Genomic DNA, 16,799 nt, shown 5'->3' with positions numbered 1-16,799 from the left:
TTTCTTTCAAAATAATATTTTTTTTTACTTAAACCGTTACTTATGGCAAGAAAATGTCTTCTTTTGTTCTGGATAATAAGAGATGTGGTATGTAACTATGTACATGTAAAAGCAAGCTGCTCCTCTTTTTATGGAGATGTGAAAAAGCATGAATGGGAATCATACGTAAGATAATATATGGTATACGACAACAATTTTAAAGCGGTTCTCCTTTTTTTTAAAACTTTATGAACGTTGTTGAGATCATCGATATGTTGCGTTCAACGTTACAAGTGATCTACCAAAATGTGCTCCATTGCTTTACTGTATATCCTTTATTTGTTCGAAGCATCATTTTCCGTCTATTCTTAAGTTAAATCATCTAAATATTTTTTTCATCTAAATATTTATTTGCTTCAATAATTCAAAACAACATACATATACACATGCTTATACATATAATATATATATATATAGGCTAGGCTGTAATTGGTTTTAAGTTACATGAATAAGATGAATATGATGAATTCAGAAAAATGGAATACAAACAAATAGAATAGTAGCAGTTACAAAAAATAAAAGGAATGGTAATAAAAGTATCTATATGACATGAATGGTAGCTTTTTTTTGCAGGAATGTAGTGGAATGAAAATAGAATTAGTTTAAATTAAATAAAAATCTATAATTAATATAAAACTCTTATTTTATTTTTTATTCTTTTAATTTTTTGCATTCACGAGACTTTTTTGTTTCTGAATGTTTTTCAACTATATTTTATTGCTATCCACATATTCCGTTTCATTTATTCCTTGCATTTTAGTTTTTTATTTAGTTCAAATGGTAATATTTTTGTGAAATCTTCGTGAATGACTCATTTCACATAATTTCATTCCAAAATATATACATAGCCTATAGTTGCAGCCATAGTTGGACCACGATAAACTAGCACTAGCCTATGACATGATCAAATAATATATTTTTTTCTTTTTTAACAACAAGCAAATAATATTTCTTTTGTAAACGGTAACCTGAAATAGAATTTATAAAACATAATAAATGAAATAAGATGAATATAATTAGTTAAAAAAATGAAATATTTTCGTTCTGTCATTCATAATTAATCAAAAGAAGTACAGCATTGTCTATAAAAAAGTTTGAATACTTTTTAAAATGTTAGTGAAATTAAGTATTTCTTTCTATTCATTGTCAAATGGCGAAAAAATATAGAATTACTAAAATAAGTCATTCTACCTTATTTCATTTCAAAAATTAATAATGTAGTTGCAGCCTTAATGAATTCATTAGAAGTAATATGTTTCTAATTTAAAATTAGATGATAATGAATTAAACAGACACAATTTATTCTCCACAAAACACAATGCAAAATATATAGAAAGAAAATCAAAACTATATTATATGAAAAACGATATTGTTTCATTAAGATTCCAATTTGACATAAAAAGAGCCATCACCGTAATAGTTCCAGGGAATATAAAACGAGCGATCACCGTAATAGTTTACAACATCCACCGTAAGACAGGTCTCTCAACATCAGTATCATCACGAATTCTAATTACATCACTTACATAAAATTAAAACATATAACCCGCATAATTTAAATACCGGGTTTTGCAGTATGAAGATCATTTGAAGTAGAACACTATATTCACGTACTGTCGTGTTTCATGGGGTTCCAACTTCCAACAAAACCTCACCGTAGAATCCGCAACGCTTACTATATAAACTCTTACAAGAAGATGGTTCACGAACAATTCAGAGTCCATGTAACCCAATGAGCTTAGTTAACCCAAACGTAACCGCCATAGCTAACCACCCTCCAAACAAAACCCTAGCCGACGACCTAACCGCTGGTGCCTTCCCTAACGCCGCTCCTAGCCACCCAAAAACCACAAGCGCCACCGTAACCGCTGCCACAACCGCAACGATCCTCACTCTATACTCCTTCACAAACGCAGCCGCCAAAAGCGGCACAATCGCACCCGCGGAAAACGCTAGCGCAGACGCAGCGGCCGCTTGTAGTGGACTAGGAAGCTTCTCTTTCTCCACTTCACCACTCTCTCTCTCCATCTGAGCCACCTCTATGTCGTACTGAGAGTAAACGGAGACAAACTCTCCTATCGCCATGCTACAAGCCCCGGCCACCATTCCGGCGAATCCTGAGAGAATCATAGCTTTGACGTCATGTTTCACGGCGCCAACTCCCATCATCAACGACGCAGTGGAGACAAGACCGTCGTTGGCTCCTAGGACGGCGGCGCGTAGCCATTGAGCGCGTTTCGAGTAGTCTAAGGTTGTTGTTGATTCCTTCTCTATGTCCATGTTACGTTCTTGATCCATTTTTCCCAAAGGAAAATAATATATTTATTTGTGTGTTTTGTTTTTGTTTGGGTAAGAGAATCGAGTAAGTGTGGAGAACACACGTCCATGCTCATTCTATTTATGGAGATTTTTGAGCTTACTTTTGGCTTGGTGGAGACAATATGTGGAGCCTCACCACTCCTTGTTTTATTTATTTTTGGGTATTAATTTAAACATTGGAATGAAACAATTTTACTAAGCAGCACTAAGTTAGGGTCTTAGGGATGAACTACTTGAGATAATATTTCAAAAACCATGTTTATAGAAGAAAGACAATTATAAAAATGATGTTGTGTTGTTTGCGACATGGACCCTTCTTATATTTCAACTTCAACGTGTAGATTAGATACACTATGATTAATTCGTTTCCATATTATAAAGTTAACTGAAATTATGAATATGCATGTAATCATACACTCTTTTAACTTCTCTCAACCTTCCTACGCTAATCAAGGTCTTCGCTTAATAAGTAGGAAAGCAGATCTACTAATTTTTAGTATGAAGTCGAACGAACAAACGTTAATATTTGTTTCTAATAAGAAATCGGTTCGAGGATAAAGTAATTAGAAAGGAACAAAACATGTAATTACAGATAAAATAATATGTGAAACCAAAGAATGCAGTTACATAGGAAGCTGTTCTGTCCTCTTCATGATAAAAGGCATGCATGATGCATGTTTTTAGGGGATAAAAACAAAAATAAAGGAAAAAGGAAATTTCAACTGGTTGCATTACTATTTACTATACGTAATCTTAACACTATTCATTACTTGCAGATTCTATGATATTATTATCATGTTTATTATTTCTATAGTAATATCTCAAGTCTACTAAATGAAACAATTAGGTACGGTGAGTCTGCTGATATCCTTAATTAGTATTATATAAGGATTCGTGTAACATATAGTTTAAGAGTGTGACCATATAAATTATCTTAGTCACTCTAAATTTAATGTATCGTTTCGAAAATAATTCGTTTTTTCTTCTAGTTATTAATATTGAATAATATATTTTTCTCTTTACTTTTTTATTCTTTTGGTAGTTTTTATACTTTCTTACGAGACAAATAAAGGATTCAAAAAGGAAAAAAAGAAGGGAAAATGAGGCTAATCAATCACACACTGTTTTATTCATTTAATCTTTTAGATTTTAGTAATGTTTGACCAAAAGTTATCAATAATTGTAGATTTTAGTAGTGTTTGACCAAAAGTTATCAAAGTTGAACGGATTTATCACAATATTATATTGAATGGATTCCATCTGTATGTTTTGGGTGTTATACTATGTTTCTGTTTATTTCAACCATATATATACAAAATGAATACTTAATAGTAAGTAGGTAACACACATTTTATGGTTTAGATAAATATAAGTTAATAAAAATTTGGATCAATGTATATAAAATAGATAGTAGTAACTAAACATACAAAGGAAATTCTATAAGAATAACACCACCACGTACGGCAAGAGCCCTGCCCCTAACTATATCTCATATTAAATAGTAGAATCCAACTATTTAATAATCAAGTGCGAATCAGATGTGTATTCACGCAACATGTTCTTAGATCCTCTGAAGACCGCAATTATATCCGTTTGAAAGTGAAAAAGTCTATTAACAAGTAGATAATATTTCTTTAAAAAAAAACAAATAGATTATATGTAAGCAGGGTTTCGTTAAATGTAAAATATAATGAAAAATAATTGGATTGGTGGATTGGAAAGCACTGGAAAGAAAATTATAGTGAGATAAATAGTGGAAAGAGATTGATAATAAAGAAAGAAGAAGAGTGTGGTTTCCACACGAAGAGCACCATCCTTCACCATCATCACTCACGCATCATCACCACACTTGTACATACACCACCACTCGCTTCATCCTCAAAATAATTAGCGTAGTCGCTGGTTAATTAATAATTTTATTAATTTTATAGGACTAATATAATAGTATACATATTACCCAACATATCACGCAGAGAACATGCATGCATACGTACTGGCCTACGTACATATACACTAATATACAACCAATGACATTGCTAAAGTTTTAAAATTATTCTAAACATGACCGACCTTGAAATATTGGAGGCTAAAAACGATTTAGTAAAAAGTTCAATAAAATCTGCCATTAAAATGATATATTGATATTTAGACCGGTCATGTGTTTACGCTGAAATTAAATAAATTTAGACAAAATATACCATTGAAATGATATATTAATATTTTGCTTTAAGCTGAGAAATACTTTAGGATCTGCCAATATTAATTTAGTAGCCGTGAAAAAAAATTAGTAGCCGTGAAAAAAAATTAGTAGCTGTGGAAACCCTTTTCTTTGTGTGTGAATTCAGTATCATAATTGAGGAAACGTTTCAAATGTAATTTACCTTTTATAAATTATAACCAAAAATATAGGAACATGAATTCCATTTCAAGGCTTCATATTATAGCATCGTATACTCTTCGAATAATTAACCTTTTATAAATTGACTCGTTTTGTGATGAATTTTTTTTTTTGTCTCGTTTTGTCTTCCACTATAATGAAAAGAAAATATATATACCTTTTTCTTAAGCATGTTCTTCGAATAAGATCAAATAAGAAAAAAATCACAAAAATAAAATTGGGACAGAGAATAAAAATGATTAGAAGACTGAAAGACATGAAGTATCAACCCATCTTCTCGTTTTGAGTGTGAACTATATATATTTCGTATGGGTCGATAATTCAGATTAAAAATGAAATTAAATGGTTCTCAAAATAATGGGCAAAATTAAATGGTTCTCAAAATTTTTGAGCCCATTAGGTGCCCTAAGGAACAAATCATCTAAAACACTGCATTTGATATGGATTTCTTGAGTTGATCAAAAAAAAAAAAAGAGATATGGATTTCTTGATGCTCACAAAATGCTCTGCATATCATGGTTCCTCTTGTGTTCTGTAAGCTGGTTCTCTAAATATGCTTAAAGTTGTAAGCTGAAGGAAGCTGTACTGTCTCACTGTAATAAGAGTTGTGTGGATCTTGATTTCATATCAAGTAAAAAACTCGAATAATAAAAAGATGATATTGTTCTTTGGTTAGAAGTTAGAACTTGTAGCTTCTTATTTTTCTCTTGGAACGAATCAAACGAAAAACTATGACTATTAGTGACATAAACAATGTTGATCCTCCAACTAACCTAATTCCTAGTTTGATTCTTCTTATTTTTCTAAGTTTGTCATTATCTTCATCTGAATCCATCTCTTGAATCACTTCAGCTTCCCAATCTTCTTCTGAGTCTTCAACTTCAACTTCTAACTCTTCTTCTTCTTCATCTTCACTTGTTTCTCTATCCACTGGTTGGATCTTGTCTCTTTCCTCAACTCTTCTTGGTTCTGTTGATCCATCTTTGTCTATCTCTTGAATCCTTTTTGAGCTACCATCTTCACATTCAGTTTCCCTGTTCTCTTTTTCCTTAAGTCTCTCTTCTTTGAGCTGATGAGTCTTTCTTGATTCCTTATCCTTGACTGTCTCTATGGTTTCTTCATATTTAAGGTTATCTGTTGATCTTTGTTGCACTTGTTCCCTATCCTTGTCTTGTTTCCTCAGCCCTTCAGTTTCTGTTGATTCATGGTCTTCAGATTTTTCCAAGACCTTCATAGACATACTCTTCTTGTCTTCTCCTTCTTGATTGTTCATTTTCTCTTCCACCAAATCAGTTATGTTATCTTGGTTATCATGTCTTTCCACCATTTTAGCTGATTCTCGTTCTTCAATCCCCTTATTCTTTCTTGTACCCTCTGCTTCTGCAGTTTTTTTCTCTTCCTTACCATCCTCTTCACTTCTGTAATAGTTTGGTTCCATGTTCTTCTTGTCATGTTCCTCAGAGTTTCTGTTTTGTTCATGAGAGTCTTGTTTTTGATTTTCTCTTGAGATGTGATCTCTACTCTTAGTCTCTTTTGCTTTACCACTTGTGTCAATTTCCACAAGCAACTGCTTCTTGTCATCCTTGATTGTTGTCTTTGCACCTGCTCTGTTTCCTCTGTTTTCTTCTTTTGCAAGTAATCCACTCATCTCTTCTTTCCTATGTCTTTCTAGTTTATCTGACTGTTCTTCTTCATTCTCATGATTCTTCCTTGAGTTATCACATTCATCTCTTGTCACTGCTTTACCAACAATCTTCTCTTCCCTTTCTTCTTTCATCTGATCACTTGTTTCTGTTTCCACCACTTCTTGATGGTCTTCCTTTTGCTTTTTACCTCTCAATCTCTCGGTCTCATTCTTCTCTGAGCTATCATCGTTAGCTTTTGAATCCACATGCGGCATTCTCTTCTCCTTCTCATTCTTCTTTTCTTCTTCCTCCTCGGCCATTATCTCTTGGATGTTTTCTTGTTCTGTATGATCTGGTCCACTTTCTTCAACATCTTGAGTCTGGCTTGAATCTTCCATACACTTTGTCTTCAGCACCTCCCTATATCCTCCTGCTTCATTCACTTCTTCTTCATCAACTGATTCATTTTCTTGGAACCCACTTAGTTCCCTGTGTTTTTCTAATCCATCTGTTTCTTGTGCTTTAATCTTCTGAACCTTTCTTGAACTAACATCCTCAGAATTTCTCTTCATCTCTTCAGCTTCTCTATCCTCCACTTTCTTTTCCTCCATTCTTTGATGCTCTCTTCCTTCAACAATCGGTTCTGGAATCTTGTCATGCTCTTCATTTTCTAGCAACTCATATGGTTCTTGTCTTTTAGTTTCTTGTTCCTTCATTATGATGCCAGTATTAGCTTGCATCTCCACTCCTGCAACTTTCTCACTTCCCTCTATACCCTTTGATTCTTTAATCTTAGCTTGCATCTCCACTCCTGCATCTGATTTTCCCTCATCTTCTTGTTTTTCTGCATCTTGTTGGATGTTTTCTTGTCTCACTGGTCTTCTCTTTGATGAATCCTTTTCCATAAACTCTTGGCCTTTTGTAAGGCTATCCTCTTCAGTCACCAGCTTAACTCCATCATTACTCGCTTCTTTCCTCTCTGGTTCTTCAATCTTTTCTTCCGGTTCTTGATCTTTCTTTTCATCTGATTCTTGCACTTTAGTCTCTCCAACCTTTCTCACAATACCATCGTCACTTCTTGTCTCATCATTCTTCTCTTGTTTGCCTTTTTGTCCTCTCCTTGATTCTCCATTCTCTGTTTTTACTTCAGGTTCTTGGACATGAACCTTTTCCATTTTTGTCTCTTTCTCGGCAACTCTTTCGCCATCTCCTTCTTTCACTCTAGGATCAGGGATCTCTTCTTGTTGTTTTAGTTCTTCTCCTCCAGTGGTGGTGTGCAATTTTCTTGAACTATCTTTCTCATTGTTTGCCACTACAGCTTCAGCTTCCCCTACCCTATCATCTTCTTGATCCAATGTTTTGTCTTCTCCTTTTACATCTTCCACTGATTGATGAATCTTTCTCTCCTCATCTTCTTTCTTGAGTTCTTCCTCATGTCTCTTATGTTTACTCAACTCTGGATCTTCCCCTTCTTGAACCTTCCTCAAGCTACCATCATCTTCAGTTTTTGTCCTTCCCTCCACAGTCTCATTCTCCTCCGTTGATCTAGGCTTTCCTTTTTCTTCTGTTTCTTGCATCTTGTCCTGTACCAAAGATCTCTGCAACTCATCAAACTCCTCTTCTGAGCTATCTTCCTCAGCTTTCACTTCTGCCTTGGGAATAAACTTTTCTTCTTCTTTATGGTCATTGTATCTTTCTCCACCGGTGTGTTTGAGATCAAGTGCTTCCTCATATGCTTCTTTCTCGACAATTCTTTCTTCATCTTCTCCTTCCACTCCAGGACCATTTCTTTGTTCCTTGTGTTCTTCATGTTCTTTTATAGTTTGCAAAATTCTTGAACTATCTTCATCATAATTTGCCTCTACAGCTTCCATTGCCACTTCATCTTCTTGATCCACTGTTTCCTCTTCCACAAAGTCCTCCTGGACTATGTCTAGCTTCTCTTGAATCTCTGTGTCATGTGAGTCTTCTTTTTCAATTTCTTGAATATTTATCATAGGATCATCTAAGGAACCTTCATCTTCTTCTTCTTCTTCTTCTTTTTGGTTCTCTTCTACCTCTTTGTTGGTCTCGTCCTCAACTTTTGTCTCAGTCTGTGCAACTTCCTCATCTCTTTCTTCTTCTTTCCCTCCTGTGTGTTTATCTCTGGGGCCAGTTGCTTCTTCTTCAACTATAAACAGTTTCTCAGTTTCTTGGCTTCTTAAGATATCATCTCCATCTTGTGTCTTTCCCTTTTCTCTGTAATCATTTGTATCCATTTCCACTAGTTCCTGGGTCTTGTCTCCAACTTCAGTTATTTTCCTTCTCTCCACAGTCTCATTCTCCTCCATTGCTTTAGTTTTTTCCTTTTCCTCTATTTCTTGCATCTTGTCTTGTCCCAAAGATCTCTGTAATTCATCAGACTTATGCTTTTCAATCTCTTGAACCTTTTCTGAGGTATCTTCCTCAGCTTTCAGTTCTGTCTTGGCAGTATCTTCATGCTGTTCTTCTTTGTGGTCACTATGGCCTGCTTCAGCAGTGCATTTATCTTTGGGACCAGTTGCTTCCTCTTTTACTAAATCTTTCATCTTTTCTTGCTCCACTCGTGTCCAACCATCATCTGTTTTTGGTTCTTCAAGCTCATGAAACTTTCTTGAATTATCATCTTCCATTTTTTCTCCTGGATCAGCAATGCTCTCCAATTTTTCTTCATCCACATATTGAGGAGTACTTCTTTGCTTTTTGCTTATTGAAGTATCATTACCATCTTGTTTCTTAACTTTTTCTCTGTAATCACTTGTTCCCTTCTCCACTAATTTATGGACCTTCTTCTTGTCTTCTTCTTGTGGCTTGTAAGGTTTAAGCAATTCTGGCTCTGCATCATCCTGAACATCTCTACTTCTTGTCTTCTTCCTCTCCAGAGTCTCTTTCTCTTCCACTACTTTAGGTTTCTCATGTTCCTCTGATTCTTTAGGATCAGTTGCTTCCTCTTTACTGAAATGTTTTCTCTTCTCCTGCCTCTCAGGTTCATGTGATTTTTGTTCTTCAAACTCATGAAACTTGTCCGAACTGTCATCTTCCACTTTTTCTTCGTCCACATCACCATCTTGTTTCTTGAATTTCTCTCTGTAATCATCATGTGTTCTCATTTCTACTGGTTCATGAATCTTGTCTCCTTGCTCACTGTGTCTCTCAAGTTCATCTAAATTTGGTTTGTCAGGAGGCTCTTGGATTCTTAAAGTATCATCCCCATCTTGTTTCTTGACTTCTTCTTTATATTCACTTGTTCCCATTTCCACTGGTTCCTGTATCTTCTTATAAGACTTACTCATTTCTGGATCTTCATCATCTTGGACTTTTCTCAAGCTAGCATCTTCAGTTTTTGTCCTCTTCTCCGCTGTTTCTTGCTTCTTGTCTTCTTGTACTACAGAACTACTTAATCCATCAGATTCCTGCTGTTCTATCTCCTGAACCCCTTTTGAGGTCTGCTTTGCCTTGACAGTATCCTTTTGCTCTTCATTATGTCCAGCTTCCACCATTTCTTGAATCTTGTATCGTTTCTCATGACTCTCTGGCTTGTCAGGTCGTTGGTCCTTAATCTCTGTTATTGTCCTAGACTCTACAAATTTCTCCTTCTCCTCTTCCTCTCTTGCTTGACCACTTGGCTCCTCTGTCCCAGTTATTTTTGTCTTACAGCGTCGTTCCTTGCGTATATTAGGTTCATGTGACTCCTGTACTTCATCTTCTTTCTCTACCTCTCCTATTTTCTCTTGTATCATTTCTTTAATCTTGCTACCATGGTTCCTTTTTGGTTCAGACAACTCATATTCTTTAACACCTTGAACCTTTCTTATGACATCATCAGTTTTGATCTCTGATTCTTCATCTTTGCAACTACTATTGATGTTCTCATCCTCAAGTTCTTGCTCCATTTGACTGTTCAGATTAACCAATTCTTGTTCTATCTTACTTGTCCCTCTTTGAAGTCTATCATCTTCTTCCTGGAGTTCTCCTTTACCATATATTCCAGATACATCATCTGAGTCTGTTCTTTCAACCTCTTGAGCTTCTCTAAATCTTTTGTCTACCTCTCTTGTATTCTTCTCGCTCTCTACACCTTTAACTTCTCCTTGACAACTTGTTTTTTCTCCTTCTATAAGTTCCTGGAATTGGTTTCCAGGTTCATCTTCTTCATGCATTGCCTCTGCAACGGTTTTATTGCCACTATCACTTACTTTTTCTTCCAGTACTTGTTCTTGAGTCTCTTCTTTTCTTTTCATTGCATCAATGTCTTGTTCTGTTTTCTTCTCTGCAGTTTCTTCTTCCTCCTCGACTTTTCTTGAAAAGTCCATCTTCTCTTCAGCTAGTTCTTGGATTTTGTCTTCACATTGGAGTATTTTGGGTCTGTAAGACTCTTGATCCTTTGTTTCTGCCTCTGAAAATATATTTTCCTCACATGTCTCTAACCTCTCCTCCACCTTTGGTTTTTCAGTCTCTGCCTCTTCCAACAATTCTTTGATCTTTTCTTCTTGGAGCCTACTGTCTTCACTTTGTCTTCTCACCTTCTTCTTCTTCTTCTTCTTCTCAACTAGTTCATGTATCATGTCATCTTCCTCAACTGCTTTTGTCTCAGTTTCTGAAATGTTTGGTGTGCCCATTTCAGGATCAACCTCTTCTTTGGCACCTGAATCTCTTTGTCCACTATCTCCAACTTTTCTTGATACATGATGATCATCATCATCGCCAAATACTTTTGGTCTATACAATTCTTGATCCTTTGTTTCCTCCTCACATGTACCAACCTCTGGTTCTTCAATCTCTTGAGTTGGTTTCGGAATATGAATCGCTACATTTGTCTCTGCTGCCGCTGGAGTTTTCTCTTCCACTAACTCTTTGATCTTCTCCTGTTGTTGTTGTTCTTTAGTCTCTTGAAACTTTTTATTTAAGTTACTGCCTTCAATTTGTCTTCTCCTCATCTTAGCATTGTCCTCTTCTTCTTTCTTTGCAACCACTTCATCTACCTCATCAGATTCAAACTCCTCAGGTTTTGTTTCAGTTTCTGCAGCGTTTGGTGTGAATCCTTTGCCCATTTCCGCATCAACCTCTTCTTTGGGATACCCATTTTTTATTTCCATTGTAACACTTTTCTTCTTCTCTTTTCCTTCATTACCTGTTTCCTGAACTGGTGTTGGAATATTTGTCTCTTGTCGGTTTTGTCTCTTTGAATGTTGTTTTTCATTCTCTTGAAGCTTTAGTAAGCTCCTGTCTTCGTCTTCGTCTTGTCTTCTCACCTTATCATTGTCCTCTTCTTTCTTCTCAGCCACTTCATGTATATCATCATTCTCATTTACCTCATCTGGTTCCGGTTTATGAGATTCAAACTCCTCAGCTTTTGTCTCAGTCTCTGCAATGTTTTGTTTGAATCTTTTGCCTATTTCCACATCAACCTCTTCTTTGGAATCTGAATCTCTTCTTGAACTTTGGTGATCATCAAACTCCGTTTTCTTCTCTGCAATTTCTTCATCCCAAAGTATTTTGGGTCCATAGGACTCTTGCTCCTTTATTTCTGTTTCTCCAGCTCCTTTCTCTTCATCATTTGTTTTGCTTTTCACCACTTCTTGGGTCTTGCTTTCTTTCTCGCATCTATCCAGGTCTTGTTGTCTTATAATCTCTTCAACTTCTCTTGAGACAGCATCATCAATCTTTCCCCCCGTCTCCACCCTTTTCTCTTTGTGCTCTTCTGGCTGCTTCTTTGTTTCCTCCTCTTGGAAAAGTTTTGGGATCTTTTGTTTTCCCTCACCTCTCTCCTCAACTGGTTTCAAAGTATCATTTGATATATTTGTTTCTGCTTCTGGAGTTTTCTCTTCCACCAATTCCTCAATCATTTCGTGTTCACCCTCTTGCTTTTGTCCCTGAGACTGCTGTTCTTCAACTTCATCAGTCTTTATTAAGCTAATAATGCCTTCACTTTTTTCCTCCTCTTTCTTCTTCTCAACCGGTTCATGTATCTTGTCTGCTTTTAGTTGATCAGATTCAAACTCCTCAGGTTTTGTCTCAGTTTCTGCAATGTTTGGTACTCCCATTTTCACATCAGTCTCTTTTTTGGCATCCCTATTTGTTACCTCCAAACTTTCACTTTCACTTTTCTTCTTCTCCTTTCCTTCTTTTATTTCATCACCTGCTTCTCCTAACGTACTCACCTCTTCTTTAATCTCTTGAACTGGTTTCAAAGTATCATTTGATATATCTGTCTCTGCCTCTGGAGCTTTCTCTTCCACCAACTGTTTGATATTTTCTTGTATGTCTTGTCGCTTTCTTGCCTTAGAATGTGGTTCTTCATCCTCTTGCATCTTTATCAAGCTTCTTCTGTCTTCATCTTTTGCTCTCACATTATCATCTTCCTCTTCTTTGTTCTCCACCAATTTTTGTATCTTCTCAACCTCATCTGCTCCTAGTTTCTCAAACTCAAAATCCTCAGGTTTTTTCACAGTTTCTGCAATGTTTGGTGCAAATCCTTTGCCCATTTCAGAATCAACCTCTTCTTTTTCTTCTGAATCTCCACCTTTTCTTGAGATATCATCATCATCATCATCATCATCATCATCATCATCATCATCATCACCAAGTTCTGTTTTCTTCTCTGGAACTTTTTCTTCCTCCTTGAGTTTTCTATTTTTGGAAAAATGCGGCTTCTCTTCAGCTAGTTCTTGAACCTCTTTTTCTTTTCCAACTACATTTGGCCTATATGAATCTTGCTCCATTGTTATTGTTTCTTCAGTGTCTTTCTCTTCATCATTTGTGTTGATTTTCGTCAATTCTTGTTTCTTGCTTTCTTTCTCGCATCTTTCACATTCATCCAACTCCTGTTGTCTAATATTCTCTTGTGGCTTTCTTGAGTCTGTATCATTTGTTTCCTCCTGAACTCGTTTGGGAGTATCATTCTCTACAGTTGTCTCTGCCTCTGGAGTTTTCTCTTCCACCAATTCTTTGGTCTTTTCGTGTCGCTTTTGTCCCTGAGATAGTTGTTCTCCAACTCCCTCAGGCTTTATTGAGCTACTTTGTGGCCCAGCCTCATCATTTTTTGCATCTTCCTCCTCTTTCTTCTGCTCAACCACTTCATCTATCTTGTCTACCTCTTCTGCTTCTAGTTTATCAGATTCAAAATCCTCAGGTTTTGTCTCAGTTTCTACAATCTTTTTCTTCTCTTTTCCTTCATCACCTGTTTCCCCTAACGTACCCACCTCTGGTACTTCAATCTCTTTAACTGGTTTTGGAATATCATTCACTATTTTTGTATCTGCCTCTGGTGCTTTCTCTTCCAACAATCCTTTGATATTTTCTTGTTTATTTTGTCGCTTTCTTCCCTTAGAATGTTCTTCTTTATTCTCTTGAAGCTTTACTAAGCTTCTTCTGTCTTCACCTTTTGCTCTCACATTAGCATCTTCCTCTTTTTTCTTTTCTTCCAGTTTATGTATCTTGTCTACATCACCTGCTCCTTGTTTTTCAGATTCAAAATCTTCAGGTTTTTTCTCAGTTTCTGCAATGTTTGGTGCAAATCCTTCCCCAATGTTTTTTTTCTCCATCTCCACACTTTTCTTCTTCTCTTCTTCTTCATCATTTGTTTTAACTAAAGTGTCCATCTCTGGTGCTTCAGTCTCCTGAACTGGTTTCGGAACATCATTCGTTACAGAAGAATGTTGTTCTTCATTCTCCTGAAGCTTTATGAAGCTTCTTCTATCTTTCTCTTCTTTCTTCTCAACCAATTCATCATGTTTCTTCTCTACATTTTCTGCTACTGTTTTTTTAGATTCAAGTTCCCCAGCTTTTGCCTCAGTTTCTGCAACTACTGGTGTTCTCTCAATGTTTGGTGTGAATCCTTCACCCATCTCCGCATCAACGTCTTCTTTAGGATCCCCTCTCACCATTTCTTGGATATTGCTTTCTTCATTGCATCTCTCTGGTTCTTCATTCCCTTGAACCTTGTTCGAGCCATCATCATCAGACGTTGCTCTACTTTTACTTGTTCCATCTAGCTGCTCATGAGGTTCTTGTTTTTCAATCTCTTTAGATGCTCTAGATCCAAAATCATCACTTTTAGTCTCTGCTTGTGAATCTTTCTGCTCCATCACGTCTTGGTTAATGTCTGGAAGCTTTCTTAAGCTGCTGCTGTCTCCACTCTCTGTGTTTGAATCAGCAAACTCACGTTGACCAACTCTTTCTTCTTCATCAGTCTGTTGACTCTTTTCTAAGTTGTCATCCTTCTCTTGACCAACTGTTTCTTCTTCAACCATTTCTTGAATCTTGCTTTCTTCATTGCGTCTCAATGATTCATCAATCCCTTGAGCCTTCCTCAAGCCATCATCATCATCAGTCTTTTTCTTTTCCATTACTCTACTTTTACTTGTTCCACCTACCTCATCAGACTCCTGTTCTTCAATCTCTTTAACTGCTCCAAATACAATGCCATCACTTTTAGTCCCTTCTGAAACCTTATGTTCCCTTCGTTCTCGGTTGTCTTTTTGTCCTATAATGTCTTGAAGCTCTTTTAAGCCACTGTCCTCATGAGATTCTTGTTCTTGAATCTCTTTAACTGCTCCAGATCCATTGTCCTCACTTTTAGTCTCTTCTGAAACTTTCTGCTCCATTACTTCTTGGTTATTTTCTTGTTCTATAATCTCTGGAAGCTTTTTTAAGGCACTGTCCTCATGAGATTCTCGTTCTTGAATCTCTTTAACTGCTCCAGATCCATTGTCCTCACTTTTAGTCTCTTCTGATACTTTGTGCTCCATTACTTCTTCGTTATCTTCTTGTTCTATTATGTCTGGAAGCTTTTCTAAGCCACTGTCCTTACTCTTTGTGTCTGAGCCACTGTTCCCATCAGGTTCTTGTTCAATCTCTTCAACTGCTTCAGATCTAATGTCACCACTTTTAGTGTCTTCTAAAACTTTCTGCTCCATTACTTCTTGGTTATCTTCTTGTTCTATCATGTCTGGAATCTCTTTTAAGCCACTATCCTCATCAGATTCTTGTTCTTCAATCTCTTCAGTTGCTCCAGATCCAATCTCCTCATTTTTAATCTCTTCTAAAACTTTCTTCTCCATTACTTCTTGGTTATCTTCTTGCTCCTTAATGTCTGGAAGCTGTTTTAAGACATTATCCTCACTCTCTGTGTCTGAATCGGCCAACTCTTGTTGACCAATCTGTTGAATCTCTTCTACGTCATCATCTTCAATTTGAGTTTCATCCACACCTCCACTGAAACCCTCCTCTTCACCTTCATTAACTTGACTCTCTCTTTCTTTATCTTCCACCATCTCACCAAACCCTTCTTCTCCTTGAATCTCAGAGTGTTCATCAGACTCTTCTCTTTCTTCAGTCTCCTCTTCAACTTCTTCTCTATTCTCAACTTCACTCACATCTCCAAAGCCCACACTCTCTTCTTCAACTTCCTCCTCCGCTTGCTCAAGGTTAAATCCAGAGATTCCTTTTACTCTTTTAGGCATTGTGATCGTAAGAGTGGCATCATCATCGTCAAACCTAGCTTTAATCTTGTCTAAATCAACAACATCTGGAATCAGAAATTTTTTCCTGAAGGCTCTCATTTCAACTTCGTTCCTCCATGCCATCCATCTAATCATAACCATTTCTTCAACAGGTTTCCTTCCTCTTATTGTAATCCTATCTCCCTCTTTATTTATCTCAATCTCAATACCTTCCTTCTTGAATCCTACAGTTTCAATCCTCAAGTTAACATTCCCTAAAACACTAAACCCTAAATCATTCAACCCTAACTATCCTAGACAAGCACACAAAAAGAGAGAGACCAAAGAGTGCATTAGTTTACACCTTTAAGATGGATGATGATGATGAATCTTGAATCTGTTTCTTGAGAAAGCACCAGAGGACCAAATGGGTCTTTGGAGAAGCGAAAATCAACTGAGGATGATACATCTTCTCTTGTTCTTGTGACCTTCAATCCCAATTCTAGCTCCATTACTAACTTATTTCCTGTGTTTGGATCTGTCTCCTGAGGATTTGATGGATTCCACTGTTTTGATTAGTTGATTGCTCCACTGAAGAGTAAAGGGAAGGAGAGGGACGGACTATATATTCCTTACTTCCTCTTTAGGATATGAATAGTCAAAGTCTTTCCTCTCTTGCTGCCTTGTAGAACAAGTAACCACTTGCTTTTTTACTTTTCTTTTCATACTGAACAATGAAAACAATGGTCTTTTGTTCTTTTTTTTTTCTTTTGAAACACACTTATATTAAAAGATCAAACCAAAGTAGTTGTAGCCATTAATGCCAGTTCAGCAGACAAGACCTGCTTTGCTAGCTTATCAGCCTCAGCATTTTTCATCAGAGAAATCCAATGAAAAGAGACACATTCAAATGAGGAGGCTAAAGAGAGGATATCTGTTAAGATCCCATAGAGACCA

General features: G+C 36.4%; 2 protein-coding genes across 2 annotated transcripts; both read right to left on the bottom strand.

The window, feature by feature from the left end:
- Positions 1-1,396: 1,396 nt before the first annotated feature.
- LOC106422604 (vacuolar iron transporter homolog 2) lies at positions 1,397-2,424 on the bottom strand. Its single transcript, XM_048760020.1, has one exon. The coding sequence runs from the start codon at positions 2,335-2,337 to the stop codon at positions 1,753-1,755; it is 585 nt and encodes a 194-aa protein (XP_048615977.1). The 5' UTR covers positions 2,338-2,424; the 3' UTR covers positions 1,397-1,752.
- A 2,937-nt stretch (positions 2,425-5,361) lies between these two features.
- Positions 5,362-16,370, bottom strand: LOC106412339 (golgin subfamily B member 1-like). The gene is made up of 2 exons (XM_048752420.1): positions 16,207-16,370; positions 5,362-16,087 (listed from the first exon to the last, which is right to left on the bottom strand). The coding sequence occupies exons 1-2, from the start codon at positions 16,352-16,354 to the stop codon at positions 5,436-5,438; spliced, it is 10,800 nt and encodes a 3,599-aa protein (XP_048608377.1). The 5' UTR covers positions 16,355-16,370; the 3' UTR covers positions 5,362-5,435.
- Positions 16,371-16,799: the final 429 nt, after the last annotated feature.

Source organism: Brassica napus, chromosome A2 (genome assembly GCF_020379485.1).
Source record: "Brassica napus cultivar Da-Ae chromosome A2, Da-Ae, whole genome shotgun sequence".
NCBI lineage: Eukaryota > Viridiplantae > Streptophyta > Magnoliopsida > Brassicales > Brassicaceae > Brassica > Brassica napus.
Note: the sequence above shows the minus strand (reverse complement) of the source record. Positions and strands in the feature narration are given on the sequence as shown.